The sequence below is a fragment of the Lampetra planeri genome, chromosome 26 (assembly GCF_965212315.1).
Source record: "Lampetra planeri chromosome 26, kcLamPlan1.2.h2, whole genome shotgun sequence".
NCBI classification, from domain to species: Eukaryota; Metazoa; Chordata; class Hyperoartia; order Petromyzontiformes; family Petromyzontidae; genus Lampetra; species Lampetra planeri.
The window spans coordinates 11,827,717-11,848,318 of record NC_136132.1 but is presented as its reverse complement, the minus strand read 5'-3'; the positions used below and the strand labels follow the sequence as shown (position 1 = coordinate 11,848,318).

The window sequence follows — 20,602 nt, the reverse complement described above, 5'->3', positions numbered from 1 at the left end:
TCACACACTCACTCACACTCTCACACACAAAGACAAAGACACTCGTATAGGCGTGACAGGTTGTTGGGGCAAGTCCTGCGAGTGAACACCTATGGAGGTCGGCACGGCACACCAGGGAATGAATGCACATCGCACCAGGTACTCATTTGAGGATGAGTCGACTTCGGGGAAGTCCAGGGCTGGTTCAGATAAACGTCACTGGTGTTGGTCGCGAGCCAGATTCGAACTCGGCTGGCCGAGCTTGTAGGGCAGTGCACGAATCACCGCACTACCGCTCCCCGTCTCTGATTCTAACAGCAACACAACCGCCGTTCACCACTAAGTGGTGGTTCTGTACACACGCCGTGTGTAGACATACACGGATACAAACACAATCATGAACTTCATAACCAAGGACGAAGCTTCTCCCAACTCGTAACTCAGCGCCTCGCCTGCCCCCCCCAATGGCCACGCAATCGCGTGGCTCACGCGGTGTTGAGCTGCCCAAATCAAGGCGGGTCAGACGCGGCGAGTAAAACACACAAACAGCCGCAGCCCACAACGACGTCGAGTCGCGCGAGGTCCACGCGACCCGCCAGCACAGCACAGCAAAGTGTGACCCCACCACCACCACACCACCACCACGCCACCACCACACCACACCCCACCACCACCACCACACCCACCACCCCACCACACCACCACCCCCACCACACCACCCAACCCCACCACCACACCACAACACCACCCAACCCCACCACCACACCATCACCCCACCACACCACCCACCACCACACCCACCACAAAACCACCCCACCACACCACCCCCCCCCACCACCACCACCCACCACCCCCACCCACCACCCCCCCCCCACCCCCCCACACCACCACCACCCCACCTCACCCACTACCCCACCCACACCACCACACCCCCCACCCCCCCCCCACCACACCACCCCACCACCCCCACCACCCAACACCCACCACCCCACCCACCACCACACCCACACCACCCCCACCCCCACCACCACACCACCACACCACAACACCACCCAACCCCACCACCACACCATCACCCCACCACACCACCACACCACTCACCACCCCACCACCACCCCACCCACCACAAAACCACCCCATCACACCACCACCACCACCAACCCACCACCCCACCCACCACACCACCCCACCACACCACCACCACACCTCACCCACCACCCCACCACACCACCACACCCACCACCCCACCACACCACCTCACCCACCACCCCACCACACCACCACACCCACCACCCCACCACCACACCACCCCACCACACCACCACCCAACACCCACCACCCCACCCACCACCACAACACCACCCCACCACCACACCATCACCCCACCACCACCACACCACACCACCCCACCCACCATACCACACCACCACCACCCCACTCCCACCACACCACCCCACCCACCATAACACACCACCACCACCCCACTACCACCCCACCACACCACCCCACCCACCATAACACACCACACCACCACCACCCCACTACCACCCCACCACACCACCCCACCCACCATACCACACCACCCCACCACACCACACCCCACCAACACCACCACCACCACACCCACCACCCCACCACACCACCACCACACCACCCAACCCCACCACCACACCACAACACCACCCAACCCCACCACCACACCATCACCCCACCACACCACCCCACCACCACACCCACCACAAAACCACCCCACCACCCCACCACCACACCAACCCACCACCCCACCCACCACACCACCCCACCACCCCACCCACCACCCCACCACACCACCTCACCCACCACCCCACCACCCCACCCCACCACCCCACCCCACCACCCAACACCCACCACCCCACCCACCACACCACCACAACACCACCCCACCCCACCACCACACCACCACACCATCACCCCACCACCACCACCACCCCACCCACCATACCACACCACCACCACACCACCACCACCCCACCACCCCACCCACCACACCACCACACCACAACACCACCCCACCACCACACCACCACACCATCACCCCACCACCACCCCACCACACCACCACCACCCCACTACCACCCCACCACACCACCCCACCCACCATACCACACCACCACACCACCCCACCCACCATACCACACCACCACCACCCCACAGACGCATCGGCACCATCGTCAGTTTTCCACGAGGCGTTTAACTCCGCTGGAGGTGGCGCGCCACGGAGGCGAGGAGATGTTAACTACCTCGCCTGGTATGCAGGAGGTCGTGTGTTCGACCCTGACTGTGCCCGCGGTATATTTTGAATTTGCGTGTCTCTCTCTCCTGGTGGTCGCGTGGATGTTTTCTCTGTGTCCTCAGGTTCTCCCCACCACGTGTATCACCCACATCACGCGTTGGCTGCGACATTTCAACACCATAAGCCACCTCGTCGAGCTATCATTTGTGGTCAGTCGCTTCTGAAGAGTCGCTTTACAGCTCCGTGGGCTTTACCTGACGAACGAAAATAGCTTCGTTTAGGTGCGGGGACTCTCGGCCGACCGCAACAGTTGCGCTTCCGCAGATTTCTGTGACGACGCGACTCGAACAACGGACGAACGCGCAAGGCCATCACATGATCACAGCCGCCCTCGTTTCGTCAGCGCGGGGAATCGAGCCTCAGCTGCAGCCCGCGAGAGGATGGCGCCGCCGCCACGTGCGTGACGCAGTGCGTGCGATCATTCTGTGCCGAGCTGCCGCGCCGATCCAAGCACCCCCCCCCCCCCCCCAGGGCGCATCCCGGGAGGGGGAGGGCTCAGCAAGCCAACGTTTTATTTCTCTGAACAAACACTGCTCGCACAGCAGCGCTGATCCTAATAGCCACAGGCCGAGGGAATGAAATGTGTTGCCTGCGCTTCACGCGAAACGCAAGTTTGACCTCACACAGAGATCGAGATGAGCGAGGAGACGCCGATTTCTCTCTCCGCACGTGGGGTCCACAGCAGCGATACCTGGACGCCCCCTGCTGGAGGAGAGGCGCCACGAGTGACAAGATCGCCTCTCCACCCCCTCGGCCCGTCTCTATCTCTCAAAGCATCGGTGACGATCTGGTTATCGCTGCTCAATCTGAGGAGTTGTAGGCTGCTACTGAACCTGGAGCGTGCGACCTACCGGGATGGGGCCTTAGCTTCAGCCCCACAAAAACAAAGCATCTGCCTGGGTATTTTATGTAATAAAATTCTCAACTCCATTCACTCTCAATGATTGATGGGAAAGTTGTGAAGTTCCCGTGCATGAGCAGTGTGCTTATGACCAGCAGCGGTTTGACAGTGGAGGTCTCCCTCCGAATGAGTCGAGCGGCATGGTCGTTTCATCAGCTGTGTAACGTTGTGTGGAAGCTACCTGGCCTGTCACTCTGTACGGAGCTCCGGGTCTTCATTGCCAGAGGTATACACTCCCCTCTCTATGCCTGCGGAACGTAGAGCCCTTTAAATGAATATCCGCGCCGGTTTGAATCATTTAGGCTGGCCTGCCGTCTAGGGTTGAATCCATCCTGGGTTTAACTAGCCTGGATTGGGTTTGGCGCTCACAATCCTTGAAATATCTGGAGACAAGTCCCATCAGTGATCTCCGGCAGGAGATGCTGCGTTGGCTGGGTCATGTCACCCGTATGCCAAGCCACCGCATGCCCAAGCTGCTTGTTTGGCCGGATAGAAGGGGGTCAAGAGCAGTGTTCTTCACTCATTTTCAGGGGGGGCGGGGCTACATTTGCCGATAAGACATCAGTCTGAGGGCCGCCACACATTTGAAACCATTGGGTTTGGCAGCACGATGGGGGGGGGGGCGGTGTTTTCAGATTTGTGCATTGTCAGGGGCCGCACAAAAGGGCCACTAGGGGCCGCCAATGAAGAACACTTGGCTCGAGAAATGGGCTGACGCGGTCAAAAGTGGAGCCGATTGGGCTTGCCAAAGACTGGCACCAGCGGTGTGTAAAAGATCGGCCTCTGTGTCGGAGGCTCGTGAAGGACGCTACTGGTAAGTTGCAGGCAGTCGCCCTCCAAAAGCGGAGGGCAGAGAAGCGACGCTCACAACAACGAGCTGAACGCCGGCCGGATAAAACGCTGCAAGTCAGCACAGAAGGGACAGCAGGTGGTGCATCTGCCAGTCACCGCAGTCGACCCACGGCTTCTGGGTATGGTCACTTGGGAGACAAAGGCGGCCGGCCGTGGTGCTGGCCACCAACCCCTCATGCGCCGTGCCTGCAATCGTGGATGCTCGCGAACCGGTCTTGGCCAGCCTGTGAAGTCTTTATGGGGTATATGTCTTTGCAGTGTTAGCGCGATGCTGTAGCGTGTCGTGAGATATGGAGGGTGTAGTGTTTGGGCTAGAGGGTGTTGGTCAACCGCCAGCCTTGTGTGCCGTGCAGGCCTTCACAGGTGCTCGCTAACAGCACTTGCCCCGACAGTCTGTTAAAGCTGTTTGGGCAAAAACATCACGCAAACTCCGGTCATCCACGCAAGTGGCTTTTGGTTAACCATCGAACAAAGACAGTTACCGCATCGCGGGCTTTCAGATGCGCTTCTGTGGCCGTCTGGAACGCTCTTCCTTAGGAAGCCACCAGAGCTATGCACTTTTAAGTCATCTAGATTGAAAACTAGTATCCTTAGAACGTCTTTTTGTGTTTAGTCTGTTGTCCTTCTCCTGCACCTCCGAATATCACGTTTGGCTACATACGTACGGTACGAAAAAAGATCAAAATACAAGGCTCCCCGGGGGGTATTTGTAGTTTGAGCTGAGCCCAATGAGACTTGCTCCAGCCTCACCTAGTGCCGGAGTTTTGTCACCCTTAATGAGGCGTCTCCCGCACCTGCATTCTCACATGCAACTCATTATCGCTTCCAATGATCGTCCCCCCACGCCCCCCCCCCCTTTACAAACACCCCCCACTCCACCCCCCACGCCCCCCCCCTTTACAAACACCCCCCACTCCACCCCCCGCGCCCCCACTCCCCCACGGCGCAAATCTTTGCAGTGAGGAGGCTTCTGGAGCAATCGTGAGACATTTTTGGCGATGCTCCTGCGTTGGCAGTGGTAACAAACAAAAAAAAACTCAGCACATTCGGCAATAACACCGCCGCCTTAAAAAAAAGGCCAGATCGTGGATGAAAAAGAGTTGGAGACAGCACTTAGAACTATTTTAATTTTAGCTACATAGCTCTTATAAGCAACGACCTCCTGCATACCAGGCGAGGTATTTAACATCTCCTCGCCACCGTGGCGTTAACCGAGGGGGCGTCTTTGCCCATATGGTCGTTGTGGATATTGAATGGCGGTTAATTGATCGATTCCAATCAGACGTTCTGGCACCAAATTCAGTCGGTCGGGCAGAAATCTTTAAAATGTACGATTTTATCTTAAATTTAATTCCACGGTTCACAGACACAAAACAAAGGTATTGATGTCCGATTTTACTTAACTTTTTATAGTAGTCGATCAAAGTGCTGTTTTCAACCGCTGTGTAAAAATACCCTTTTTATACTTTAAAATAAATGTTATGCTAATGTATTCTGATGTCCTACTTCATTTTAAACTTCATTCTGAGTGTCAGACTTTGTGTTCAAATTCATTCAATGAGTAATAGCGCCGGCTGGTACAGCTCACACTCCGGTGAGCGTGTGCACGGTGCGTGTTGGCAGAGCGGAGGAACCAGGGCAAGGGTCACAGAGGACCCCGTCTGGAGGCCCCTGGGACCTGCTCGTGGGTTCGAGAAGGGAGGCGTGGCCAGGGCGGGGCCAGACCGCGCAGGGAGCATAAAAGGAGCCGAGAGTGGGAGCTCGAGGCTGCCGGTTCTGGGATTAGACTCGTCTCGTCGCCGTCTTCGCTGCCGTCTCCGCGAGATATTGCGCTGCAGGATAGTTGTTGGCTGTCTCAGCCAGCGCCGTCAGTGTTAGACGGCTGATGTTGGGGACAGGCTAGGCTAAGCGACTGTGGAGAGAGTGTGGACGAGACCGTGAACGTTTCTAATCAAGGTGCATCCTACAAACCTTGTCTCCAGATCACTGACAACACATACAAAACCATTGAATTCTGATGTCCTACTTCATCTTAAACTTGATTCTGTGGGTGTCAGATTTTGTATTAAACTTCATTCAGTGAGTGCAAACAATAGCACCTCAAACGGTGCCACACACCCCAGAGAAATAGAACCGAAAAGCCACATGCATAAGGTGTAAAGTCAAAACTTAATTCACGCCTGTGGCCCGATGCAATCCTGACACACGCATACAGTCCACCGACCGAATCCATGTTTTACAGCACATCTGCTCCACTGAACTTCAGCTGGCAGTAGTCTTAGTGAGGGTAGAGGCACGAGCTGCGCCCTCTCCGATCTCGACAAGACGCCGCTCCATGCGCGTTGCATCCGGCTGCTGTGGCTACCCGGTCTGTTTTTGAAATCTGTTGAGTTACAGGTGATTGATGGAGAAGATGTGGTGTTAATGGGACCAGGATTTGTTTCAACACCCCACCTCAGCGTATTTGTAAAAGAGTGCTGTCCAAAATGATGTTTTCTGGCATGTCGAGATACAGGTCTGCAAGTAACCTTTAAGCTGTATAGGTTACAAGTGGAGACCTATGCAACAAAAACTAGAACACTGGAGAACATTGTACACGGGATGAAAATAACGAATGTGAGGTGCCATTGATAAACTGATTTTTGTGTTTCGTTTCACGCGGTTCTGTGAACTTGCACATCACGTGATGAAGAGCAGCAGCCCCGCTTCCTTTGCCAAAGGCCACTCACTAGTGTCAGTGGTGGCCGTGAGTGGAGCCCAGTGCATTGACCGTCGTGAAGCATGGCTAATCAGCCAGCAGAGGCTAGATCATGGCTGCTGCCGATGTATTACTCATTTTATATGGCTGATGTAGATGCAGAGCGACAACTACAATTTCACATTCAGGTGGTCAAGCCAGACAGCTGCGTTAGAAGCAGCGGAGTGTATCGTGGTGACGTCTCCTTCGTATTTGTGGATGGGACATTGCTTCGTCATGTTGTATGGATGACCAGTCGCACACCGGAGAGTTGTTTTATTTTCCACATTATGTGCATCAGGTATCCGCATCTGCCATGGTTTGTAGAGTGGATGCAGTTTAGGGTAAACCATGAGTTTCGTGGAAGATCAAACCCAGGAATTGTAAATTAATGACAGATTAGAAGTTTTCGTGACTGCAAGGATCCATACTCCTTTGTTTTATCGGTAAAGTCACGGAGGTGAAAAATAAACAAAAAATAAATGTTTCACCTACGTGACTTTACCGACAAAAATAAAGAGTATGTTTGCAAGCTCTTTAGAACTCAATTCAGCTCACCAGACTTCATCGGGGTTGCATTTGCATGGTTTAAGGTTAAAGCGCATGGATCCAAACGGGATTGCGTGACTAAGTAATAATTAGGGATGTTATTGAGGTCCTGTATGTATTAGTGAAGGCTTGGGGAGGCATTCATCCAGCAGTGGAGCGGACCCCGGATGATGATGCCGATGGTGCATTAGAAGGGGAGGGGGAAGGGAGGGCTGGGTGAGGCCTTCATCCGGCAGTAGATTAACAAAAAGGTCTGTGTAAACAGAAAAGGCATATCAAGCAGAGGTGGGACAAAGTCATTGTTATGCAAGTCCAAGTCGAGTCGCAAGTCATCAAATTCATGACTCGAGTCTGACTCGAGTCCAAGTCACATGACTCGAGTCCACATCTCATAGGTGGGACAAAGTCATTGTTATGCAAGTCCAAGTCGAGTCGCAAGTCATCAAATTCATGACTCGAGTCTGACTCGAGTCCGACTCGAGTCCAAGTCACATGACTCGAGTCCACACCTCTAATATCAAGAACTACAAGTTCTGGAGAGAGTAAATCCCTTACCCCGCAAGTTGTTCTGTATACCCTCACAATCAATATTAATATACAATCAAACGTAAAAATAGCACTGCTTTGTATGCACTCATTGAATGAAGTTTAAGATGAAAACGAAAATCATAATCCAATGTTCATCATTGATATAGAAACGGACGTAATAGAACATCAAAAATACCGGCTTCATCGTAATTTGTGAGTTAATCGCTGTCTATTTTATGCCAATCGATCCATGGATCGAGTAATGATGTGACACGCCCCTTAATTTGATTCGCTAACATCAGCAAGATCGGCGATTCCGTCGCAGTCCGCTTTAATGATATCAGTGCCACTTGATATACCATTGGGCCCTGATGAGAATTGCATTTCATTCAATGTTTATTGACGACCAGTTTTTTAATTGGGATATGAAGTTACCAAATAGCTATTGAATAGAATTAGAATCGTTATTTATTCTGGAGGAATCCTTTGAACTATGAAGAACTTTTTCACAGATGTCCAGGCAGAGCCGATAACTCTTAAATAATCAAGAAGTATTACTACTCAATGATAAACTAATGTATGTTAAAAGTCAAATGAGAAAGTTGTTTGCACAGTGCATTGTGGGAAGATTTGTTCTTGTCAGCACAAGGCACGATCCACGTAGGAATGCATTCCTGGGCCCGATTACCACCATCACCGAATGGGCACAGATGGTAAAGACGCCACATGGCCCAGCATGTCGCATCGTTTCATATTCAGGCAAGTGTTATTTGGGCGTTTTGTGCTGTGTGCGCCAACGCACTTGTGTATAAGCGCCAAGAGATCAAGAAAACATTTCAGGAAATAACGCAGCCCGGGACGACGAATCCCCGTGGTGATGACCAACAGCAGCAAGTCCACTGCGTGGTTTTCAACCACCCACCGTGCTCAACCACCCACTCCAGCTGAGGTCTCGGGAGAAGTGGGAGACCGGAGCGATGCAGGTCGGGCCACTGACAGAACTACCTCCCGCGAACGTGGCGACCCCTTCACGGGCAGCAGGCGCTTCACCCTGGGCTTCTCAGCTCCACCCGGCGGCCCGCCAGCCCCTCGCCACACGCCTTCAGTGGGCAACGCGGCCCCGGCGGTGTCCCCCATCGCGATTTCATTTCACTCCCCCATCTCACGCGCGGCCCTTGCCTCGCCCCCCTCTCCCCACCTCACCCCGACCCCCAGGGCCGTTCATAGGGGGAGGGCATGGGGGGTGTGGGGCCCGGGGCAAATCACAGCGCGTGGGTCCCCCCTCCCCAATGACTTCAAACTAAACCAGAAGTATTACATCTGACACCCTGACGTTCAGACGCGCCCCCCCCGCCCGCCCCAAAGCGTGGGGGACGGGGCGATCGCCCCAATTCGCCATCGCCCTAAGAACGGCTCTGCCAACCCGCACAGCGATCTCAACGCCGTCGTCCCACCACTCGCGAAGACATCGCGGTCGTACCTCAGCCGATCTCCGAATCTATTTGTATTCTGTGAAGGCCTCACGATCTGCTGTTGCCGTTGCATTCCGAGGATTATCCGGTGTTTGGTCATCCCCGCCGCTTCCCCGCTCGCGCCGCTCAACGTGAAATCGTTCAGAGTCGTGGTCGATCAACGGAGAGTGGGGGAGGGGGGCAGATGGGTATGGGAACCGACTCATTCAGGATGTCCGAGAACACACATCAGTCCTTGACGCGATTACACTTTACTTGCGTAATAAAAGAAAACAACTCAACTGTGCAGATATTTGAACCCAAACGCAAAATCAGTGGTAACAGAGCACTACGTGTTTTCAAACTGCGACTAACTTATAAAACAAAACAAGAAACGTATGCAGCACTCGCCAGCTCGTACGTGAGCGACTGTATAAAACTGGGGTGGTGGCTTCCTGTCGCTCAAAAACGCTCAAGACTTAACCACTAAGACTAAAATAAATGCCACAGCCAACGAGAGCTCAAGGCTGGGGGGGGGGGCGGACGGAAGGGGGGGGGGGTCTGAATGTAGTTTGACGTGACGCACGTGGGACCTGGAACTCTGGCTCGACTACCGCTAGAAGTCGCCCACCCAACCATTCGACTTTTGAGCGAGCGATCGCCGACCGCCCACGAACGCTCCTACATGCGGCGATGCACACATCCTGCCAAGCCGGCTGACCTATCCAGCACTTCGGCTGTTTTCACAGCAGAGTAAGATGCTCAATTTTTTTAACGGTGTTCCCAACCAGACGCAACTGCATTTTCGGCAATGAAACTCAACGTTAAGGCTTCCATGGAACCTAGGCAATGTTTTTACCCCTGGTAACCACCCGATTGTAACCTCATCAGGTATAGACACCTACATGAACGGCATCAACAACATTCACATCTTCCACAAACAAAGGAAAACTGGCTGATTAGCGACACTCAACAACACGTGCTGCTGTGAAGACAAGGGCGTGCGAGTCCGCCCATGGTAGTTCAACCATCTCAACTATTTTATTTCACCAGGTAAGGCCCAGTGAGCTATGTAGCTCTTTTTTAGAAGAAACCTGGCCACAAATGATAGCTCAACGAAGTCCCTTATCACGTGGAAATGTATAGCAACCGAATACTCTAAACGCACGTCTCGAAATGTGGAGGGATAAAACTGGAGGACCCGGAGAAAAATCCACGCAAGCACGGCGAGACAGCCATGCAAACTCCAAATATACAGCAGGCGTCAAAAGTCGGGATCGAACCCAAATACCAGGCGAGGGAGTAAACATCTCGCCACCACGGACTTTGAGGAAGCCCTTTGGTCGTCGCGTGAGGCCGTGCTCTCTCAATCCAAAAGAATCTTTAGGTCACATCAGGCCGGTGAGCCATGAAAATTGGACACGGAGCCACCCAAAACATTCTTTTGACACAGCCACCCCCTGGGTAATGGACGGCAGGACGCTGCTCAGGACACTCTTGCGAGAGAGAGACTCTGACCCTGGTCTCTCTCGAGTTCTTACCCGGGTTAAACAAAACGTGACCAAACCCGACCTTGCTCGTGAGCAGAACTACGTTTCGTTAACCGCAGTCGGGTGGGACCGCAGGAGGAAGAAAGGAGTGAGTGAGCCGGGTTGTGTGCGGGGCGTGGTGAGGCGGGAAGGCGGTGGTGAGGGTGGTGGGGTGGGAGGGTGGCGGTAAGGGGGGTGGGGGTCAGGAGTGGCGGTTGAGCAGGGAGCCGACGGCCATGAGCAGGATGCGCGCCTGCTTGGAGAACTGTCCGCGCTGGTCGGCGGCGAGGAAGGCGTGCATCTTCTGCTGCACGGGCACCAGCACGGTGGCCGAGTGCTCGCGCGTGATCGAGTGCTGGGGGTCCAGAGACATCACCGCCTCCTCCAGGAACCTGGACGCGGACGCAGAAAGAGATCAGAATTATTATTATCGTTGTGCGTGTTTGCCTAGGAACGCTTCACTGAGTGTCAACTCTTTCTCATGAGAGCCCTGATAGAGGGTGAGGTTGCTGCGTTTATCAATCGAGTAATTTGCAGTCGATTTTTTGTTTTACTATTTACCGAGTTAAAGCAGCTCCTTTATTTTTGCATACCGTATGCCTCTTACACGGGGTGTCATGCACGAAAAAATACTGCTTCTAAATCCTTTCTGAGAGCAAACAATTGATGATATACAGAGGTGTGAGGCTTAATTGCAATGATGAATTTTGCAGAATCGAGTGATATATTTTAACTGTGGCCGTGACTTCAGTATGCCACGGCCTATAGTCTTGCTGCTTCACTGCACGCCGCACCACAACCTCCGTTGTTGCACATTCGCCGGCTAAGGCTGTGTTACAAGCACTGTAGAGAGCAGCGCCCTTCAGAGCAGTAGCAACAGCCAACAGGCAGGCGTGGAGACAGGACGAAGAGCCGGAGGGGGGTGGGGGGGGGAGTCGGGGGGGTTGGAGGGTGGGCAGCGCACACCCACCGGAGTTTGGTCTTGGTGTGTACGGCGAGGTCCATCGACAGCTGTTGCACCAGCGACAGAAGCACAGGCTGCGTGAGGGGGCACGACCCAGGTATGAACACCTGCGCCGGGTCCACCGTCTCGCACACAAACAGCACCAGCTCCAGATCTGCGGCCGTCAGAGCCTGAGCGCGGGAGAGAGACGCAGCAGGGGTGAGAGCTGCCTGCGAGGGCGTGACACGCACAAACGTACAAAGATCCCCTCCTCCCCCGCCATAGCTTTGATCGACTGTTGGGGCAAGTGCTGTTAAGCGAGCAACTATAAAGGTCGGCACAGCACACAGAGAGGGTGGGGGGCCAGCACCACGTCGCGCCACATTTGTCTCCCCAGTAGCGATGTTTACGACACACCACACCAGGTGCTCATTTGGGTCGGAGTTGATTACTCACGCACACCCACGGGCACACTGTGTGCTGTGCGATCAATTTTTATTGCACCGTTTTCGATTTGAACCTCTGTAACGCGGTTGTTTTTCCTCCTTGATTGCTTTCGTCATTTTGGTGACGCGGGTCACTCTTGTAAATGAGACTATCTATCCCCGCGTCTTGCGTTCTCGCACCGAGTTACGCAAAAACGAACTTGAAACTTACGACCCAATCAAAATTTGTCTTTTCCCACAGATTACCGACACTGCAAATTGGCATCGAGGGCGAGAATCGCACAGCAAATAAATCGTCGTCGCGGGCAGTGGCCGGTCGGTCGGTTGTCCTCACCTGCTGGAACGCCTGGTTAATCTGTCCCTGCTGCAACAGCTGCATGATGTGCTCCTGCTGCACACGGAAGTCGATGGGGGGGTGGTGCGCGGACGGCACGGGCGTGCTCGCCGCGGAGCGCACAGCCTGCATGATGCTGTTGGTCACGGTCGCGTGCTGCTCCTTCAGCGCCAACGCCATTTCCTCGCGCACCACCCGGCGCACCGTCCCTGTTAGGCCCTCCTGCAGGCTGCACGCACGCACATGGTTACACGCACACACGCACACATGGTTACTCACTAGTGCATGCACACTGGTACACACACATGGTTACACACACGGGTCGGGTGCATGCACACACATGGTTACACAAACAAGGTTACACAGTACACACACGGTTACACGCACACACACACGGTTACACGCGCACACACACGGTTACACGCACACACACACGGTTACACGCGCACACACACCCACAGTTACACACACACACACGGGTACAGGCACATAGACAAAGATCCCGTATAGCCTGAAACAGACTTTTGGGGCAAGTGCTGTTATAGCAAGCACCTATGAAGGCTGGCATGGCACTCAAGGGGCGGGTGGCCAACACCATGGCCAGCCGAGTGTTTCCCCAGTGGCGATGTTTACACACCGCACCAGGTACTCATTTGAGGCCGAGTCGACCTATGGGAGGCCCAGGACCGGTTCAGATAATCGTCACTGGTGCTGGCCGTGAGCGGAAATCGAACTCGGGTCGCCGGGTTCGTAGCGCAGCGTGCTAACCGCTACACTACCACTCCCCGCAGTTACACACACGCGGGTACACGCACATATGGGGTTACTGGCACACCATCGGAGTATACACGCATGGGTAGGCACACACACAGAATACACAAGGCTTCATATCAGTATACCTACAAAGGGGCACACACAGGAGACCATACACAGAATTCATTCCACATGAGCCACAGATTGGGGTACAGATACATACAAGAAAAAGATCCCCCATACAGCCTTAACAGAGATCTGGGCCAAGTGCTGTTAGCGAGTAGCACCTATGAAGGCCGGCACGGCACACGAGGGAGTGAGTGGCCAGCACCACGCCCGGCCGCCTTTGTCTCCCCCAGTGGCGATGTTTACACACAGCACCAGGAACTCATTTGTGGCCGAGTTGACCAATGAACACCAAGCCACACACGCACGGGAACATCGTCGAACTTGACAATTCATGGTGAAACGCACCGACCTATTTGATTGTCTGTAGCCACCTACCTGCACGATACGTCACGCATCTGCGCCTGTATATCCGTGTGCACGCTGGCAGACAGCGCTGGTGCCAGCTGCTGCGTGGAGGCTTGCATGGCCATCAGGGCCTGCTGCAGCTGCGTGCCCATGCCCTCCAACGCACCTTGGTCCGCCTGCCTCCGCGCCGCCAGGTGGCTCTCCAGCTGCTGCACATCTGAAACCGTGACGACGAGCAGGCACATATTGTAAGGAACAAGAACGAAGCTCACGGGTGATCGGACCTTGGCTTCTGTAGAACCCGGTCTGTGGGACTATATGGGCCTTCGTTTCCATGGTACCCGGACCGTGGAATTCTCTGGACCTTTGTTTCTGTAGTACCCGGATTGTGGAATGGTCTCCTGAAGGTTGTTTCAGGGAGTCTGGTTAAGTTGGGATCTTCAAGTCCTTCTGCCAAAAATTATTCCTCTCCCTGAAGGTATTGCTTATTTTAATTGAGCCACTTCTTACCAAAACACCCCTTAATGCAGAGTGCCTTGCGGTTTTATGAAAGGTTCTCGATACAAGCTGTAATTATTATTCACGCTTGAGAATATTTTATCACGCGAGTACAGCGTCGTTCAAATGACGTTGAAAAAAATTTCCGCCGAATTTCCAACGCGCGCACTGTCCGTTTTTCGCAGAGGCTCCACGACAATAGCCAGAAGCAGTGCCAACAAAGGCCCAAGCTCTGTGGGCCTATCGTGGATGTTGATTTTATTCTATTAACGAACGGTTAAATAATGCATGGGAGGAAAAGAGAATAACTAGAGAAGAACTCACGAGTGCAGGGGATTGGGGCGGACTCAATCCCTGTACACGAAAGTAGACTTCGATTATCCACGCTAATGACGGGGAGGCCAGCCACGGATAATTCAAAATCGCGGATAAACTAAGAATATAACATTTTCCTCGGATCTCTATGCCAAGAACCACAAATATAGGGAAAATTAAGTTTCAGTAAAGAAAATAATTTCTTAATGAACAAAACAAAGAATAGGAGAGCCATGCCAATCAAAATCAATCAAACTCCGCCCACTGTTTTATAAATATGCAACTACTGTACTGTAGAGGTGATCACGTGGATTTCGGATTAAACACATTCCTGCGGAGGGAGCTGGTAGGAACGTTGGGTTGCTCGGTCAATGGCCAGGGTCAACGGTGGCGTGGTGTATTCCGCAAATATGGCCGACTGTGAGGGCACAAGCCGGCGTGAGTAGGTTAAACGCTGAGTTTTATAAGGGCACCACGGGGTGACCAGCCCCTCCCCACCAAGCCCCACCCCTCCCACCCAGCACCACCCGCCCCACCCAGCCCCTCTCCACCCAGCCCCACCCCTCCCATTTTTGGATACACGGCGGACGGACACAATAATCCCCTGTGGGCTGGTGGAACCAGGTGATTCCTACCAGTACCAGAGCACATATTTGTACGGTTTAAGCACGTGATTTGTACTATACATTTCCAAGAATAAAAATGTACAACTATTTTTAGATTGTTAAATCGGCTTTCAGGGAAAATCCATGAGTTATTAATTCATGTCAAAATCTCAGGTGCGCGGTTAATCCGCAAAATGGGTAAACCGCATAGGTTATGCAGAATGCAGTTACTGTATTTTCCCGCATATGCATATAACCCGCAGACGCATATACCCCGCAAAAAAAGCTTTTTGTGTAAAACAAATTTCAGATAGCCCACGCCTCCATATACCCCGCATGCATTCATATCTTTAACGTCGTTACCGCAGCTTAATTCCATCATATTAATACGAAGTTTACATTTGTAATACATTCCACCATCAATTGTTAACGTTAAAATCATAACGTGCACAAAGAAAACAAACTAACTGGAAACGAGTGAACGTAAAACAGTAAATAAGTAACAAAGGTAAATATCCAATAAATAAGTAACACATAACTGGTAGATAAGTAAGTACAGTTTTAGCACTGGTAGATTGCGCACTGCGCAGACAATAGCGGCACTACGGTACCGCCGTTGCCTCGCCCCCAACCCCCCTATACGGGGAACCTTTGTCTTGTCTTTGCGTGTGGGTGCGTGTGTCTGCGAGTGTGCGTCTGCGTGTGTAACGAGGGCCACTGACATTCATGGGTGCCGCGGTGGAACACTTCGTTGATCTGCTGCATCAAGGCCTGGCAAGCGCGGTCGAACACCGGGGCGGCCGAGCCCTGGAAGGCCTCCCTGAAGGCGACCTGCATGGGGCCCTGGAGGCACTCCGCTGCTGCCTTGCCGATGGCATCCGAAGTTGCCTGGGAGATTCACGCGCATGGAAAAACAAGGGCAGAATTCACAGTCAAGTTCACGAGCTTCGTGCTTTCGGCTTAATTTCCTCCTCATTCCCTGACCAATTTAAACTCCTTCCTTGATCGAAGTTCTCTCAGATGCCGACGTGCGAGTTTGTGCTATATCTGTGTTAGCTGCCAGTGTTACTTGAGTGGTGCAGGGGCCAAATGTTGTTCTCCTCCTCGAAAGTGTCTGCTACTGTGTGTCCGCAGCTCCGATGAGCACGGTTGGCTACGTACGGTGCGAAACAAGTTAAATATACGTTATGATTTATTCGCTGGTGTAACTTCCTGTCTTTTCACTGCGGTAACGCCACAGGGCCACTCGTAAAACCGCTCAGGGACGAATATTTCTCTCCCACGTAAAAGAATAAAATCAATAAATTCACTGAAAAAAGATTCATGTTTAAGTCACCGTAGTGCTTGTACAGCCACCCCTCCTGTATCCCTTAACCATGAGTGCACCCGTTGGCGCTAAAATACAATATCACACACCTGACATCATTGATGAGAGATTTGCCCATGTATGAAAGTAGGTGTGGTGTTTGCCAAGATATGGTACTGTGGATCATGAATCAAGGTGAATTTGTATTGATTCAGCTCAGTCGATCCGGCACCCAGTTCAAAGTTGATCGGACAGCCATCTTGAAACGGTCGATTCACAACAATTCATGGGCAATAGAATCACTGGCAATTTAAATAATTGGCAATCGATTCATTGGCAAGCAATACTTTGATAAAGTAGTTGTGTGACATGCCCCCTTTATTCGCTGAGCTAACATCAGCAAGATTGGCGATTCCGTCGCAGTCTGCTTTTATTGTACCAGAGCGCCCATCAGGATGGAGGAGGTACACACCTTGGCCTTGACCATCTTGGCGATGCCATCTCTCGTGAAGACCTCTGCTGCCGTCAGCTTGGCTGCCATCGTGCTCGTCAGCTGCGCTGCCAACGGCTCCACCGCTTTTGCGATCGCTGAGATAGAGAGGCATTTTTACTCGCCAATCGCACATCCCTCCACCCCACACCTTAAAAAAAGTCCAAGCGAACATTCAACAGCGAGGGCATGAATAACACGTGAAGCGATACCAGACCCTGGTTTTGGCTTCAAAAGGCTCCCAGAGCCCAGGATCAGTCATCGCCCAGAGACGTGGCCGTGCCGAGGCAGCGCGGTCGTGCGAGCGGACGAACGACGCTCACCCTGGGGGAAGAGCTTCTTGACTTCGTCACGCATTCCCTTATCGAGGCGGGCTGCCACCACGCCGGACATGGCCTGCGTCAGGTTGTGCTGCAGCTGCTGCTGCAGCGCTCGCTCGCGGTCCTCGTGCTGCTGCAGCTTCGTGGTGAACCAGGCCTCTGGGTCACACGTCAAGGGAGCAACTTCTCCAGCAGGGACGTCCTGCCTCCGCACGACAATTCACTCCCTCGCCTGGTAAGCAGGAGGTTGTGGATTCGATGCCGACCCCTGATGTACATTTGGAGTTTGCGTGTTCCATCTCTCGGTGGTCGCGTGGATTTTTATCCGGATCCTCCGGGTTTACCCTCCACATTTAGAAATATCCATTGAGTATATAGCCTTAACAGACTGTTGAGGAAAGTGCTGTTAGTGAGCACCTATGAAGACTGGCTCGGCACAGGAGGAGGTGGGTGGCCAACACCACGCCCGGTTGGCTTTGTCTCCCCAGTAGCGACATTTACACATCAGACCAGGTACTTATTTGAGGCCGAGTCGACCGAAAAGAGGCTCGGGATGGGTTCAAATATTTGCCCCTGCTATTGGTCGTGAGCGAGAATCGAATCGGGTCATCGGGTTCAAAGCGCAACGCTCTAACCGCGACAGTCACACTCTCCAAATCACTCACTCACCCACTCGTCTACTCAACCACACCACTGCAGGTAAAAAAACGTCTCTTTCTGCTTATTCCCATCAACTGCTGGCCTCTTTTCCCAAACTCCTGTATAAACTTGGGTCACTTCAACAAATGGGTCAACTCCCAGCTCATAAAAAACTAGCAATCGGCCCAACTCCCGTACATGAGGATTAGAATCACGACCATCGGTCCCCGTCACCCTGATGAAGCAAACGCAGGCGAGAATGAATCGACGCTCGAGGCATGGCTACGCGTTCATTGTCTGAGGACTAAACGAACGGTGTGCGCTTGAAGCGGACGTGACGTGGCAGCACCCCGACGCAGGATACGGTCCTGCTCTCGAGACTTGGCCAGCGAGGCCTCCATGCGGCTCAAGAGGGCGTTGTTCAGCGCCTCCCCTCGCGCCTCCATCCCGCGAACCATCTCCTCCTGCCGGCTCCAGATGGCCGCCAGCTTGGTCTGCAGCGTCGTGAAGCACGCCAGCATGGCCGCCTGCCCATCCTCCCTCGCCTGGAATCACCACACGGCAGGGACGAATTACACCCATGGGTGTTCGGGAAAAAAAGCAGTTGTAATGCAGCCTCCGAGCGTCAACGGTGCTACCGGCACCTAGAGGAGGCCGCTCTCCCCTGAATTTGCCCTCGCTTTTTTGTATTGTTTATTATTGCAACTTTCTAACCTGCCCCCACTATGGACATCTGTGAAAAAGAGCTTCATAGCTCATCGGATTCCTCCAGGATAAGTAAAGATGCAGATTCTCATCGACTAATCCCGAGTACTGAATGCGCGCACCCTTCAATGCGTCAGTGCCAAGAGGCGATCAGCGACTTAACAAACGATGAGATGTATGCACCCACCTGGTCAGAAGCTGATGGATGAGATGCTCTTTCACTGCAAAGTACAAAAAGAAACACAAAACACACACTTTTAGATGGAGACCATCGTCCTATTCAAGTGAATGTGTTTCTCTGGTGCGTGGCTCCGCTTGGTCGCGCTGCTCAAGGAGCTGGGGCGGCACCTCTCTTCGCGGGTGGCCCTGCGTCGCGACTTTGGAGACAGGCGAGGGGACACGCGGCCCTTCTGGTCGCGGAAGCCCGGCTGAGACGGAGGCCCCCGGTGCGGCCCCGCAATGACGGCCGCCCCCGCGCCGGCCACAACGCCCGCGGGCGATGACAGGAAGGCAACCTCCTCATCCTGATCACTGATGACGGGGAGAGGAAAGACTTTGTTTCGTCATCATCATCACAATCCATGGGCAGATGGCCCACAGGTGTCCACTGCACATGTTGTCATTTGTTTCCACTTTCCTCTGCCTTGTGCCATTATGCTCAAGCAGTGCCACATCTTTCTGGCACAAATCTCTTGTCCTCAAGCCATTCTGTTAGGTCTTCCTCGACTTTCCAGTTCCTTCCATTTTTCCTAACAACAAACTTTGAATTTCCTGTTGTTATCCATCCTACATGTGTCTAAACAGTGCCAGTTTCCTTCTCATCACTGCCTACATCAGGTCTTGATGCAGGCAGTGCATCATGTTTAGCGATGTTGACCTTCTACCGTACACACCAGGCCCTTTGTGTCCTCGCCGCACGGCGGGATGACGAGAGCTCTCAGTACCAGTGCGTTTGGCGCAGCACGAGTTTACTACCATGTCCAGGCATCACAGCACGAATAGCGGGGATTCTCACAGGGGCTGCCATACATTAAACAAATATATGTTACAAGAAAACACCACATACTGAACATATGTTAGACCTGCAGCAGCAAGTACTGCAAGCTATGCAGCACTTTGGTCAGGCTGGAGTGAAAAGTGACCGGTAAGCATGTAGCACAGTGCTAACCAAAAGAAAAAGCAAGATTTGTTTATTTTACCAGGTAAGTCCCACTGAGCTGTGTAGCTCTTTTTCAGAAGTGACCTGGCCACAAATGACAGCTCAACGAAGTGGCTCGTCATGTGGAAATTTACAGCGGCCAAATACCCTAAATGCACGTTGATTCTAAATGTGGAAGGAAAATCCAGAAGACCCGGAGAAAAATCCACGCTACAAATATATAGGCGTAAAATATACAAAATGTGGGGATAGAGCGTTGCACCCTCACGTGCCACGGTAAAGACTCATCAGTAAATTGGCTGAAAACTTCTGAAAATAAAATCCCCAGGGAGCAGAAACCTCCTGAAAAAAGAGAGTCCTACGACTCAGCGTGGTTCTCCTGGATAAACAAGTCAACTATTATAAATTATAATAACCGACTGGCCCGCACGGTAAATAATAAAGCGTTATTAAAACGGCAGCGCGACACGCGGCTGCTGGCGGGGCGTCTGCGCGGAGGCACCTGTGCTCCGAGCTCGCGTCCTGACTCTCCTGCTGCTCCGCCGTGAGGTGCTGGCGCTCGCGCGATGGCGACGCTCGCTGCCGGCGCATCGCCAAGTCCTCGTCCGAGCTGAAGCGACAAAAAGCACAAACGGCCGTGGAGCCGACCTTGTTTCCTCCGCGAACGATCCGCCAGCTCTAGCGCGGCCCCGAAAGCCACCGCAGCCGGGCCAGTGGGCGGGCGTCACACCGACGAGGAATGGTTCGCGTCTTATTT

The 20,602-nt window shown here is 53.2% G+C and overlaps 1 protein-coding gene across 1 annotated transcript in view; it reads right to left on the bottom strand.

Annotated features, from left to right (window-relative positions):
* Nucleotides 1-7,973: 7,973 nt before the first annotated feature.
* The window catches only part of EDC4 (enhancer of mRNA decapping 4), a 30,829-nt gene continuing 18,200 nt past the window's right edge, over nucleotides 7,974-20,602 (bottom strand). The window contains 11 exon segments of the mRNA XM_078606827.1: nucleotides 7,974-11,250; nucleotides 11,829-11,992; nucleotides 12,582-12,810; nucleotides 13,839-14,025; nucleotides 15,949-16,114; nucleotides 17,005-17,120; nucleotides 17,346-17,501; nucleotides 18,346-18,526; nucleotides 18,874-18,907; nucleotides 19,035-19,217; nucleotides 20,348-20,455. Coding sequence (XP_078462953.1) covers nucleotides 11,061-11,250; nucleotides 11,829-11,992; nucleotides 12,582-12,810; nucleotides 13,839-14,025; nucleotides 15,949-16,114; nucleotides 17,005-17,120; nucleotides 17,346-17,501; nucleotides 18,346-18,526; nucleotides 18,874-18,907; nucleotides 19,035-19,217; nucleotides 20,348-20,455 — 1,714 coding nt within the window. The 3' untranslated portion in view covers nucleotides 7,974-11,060.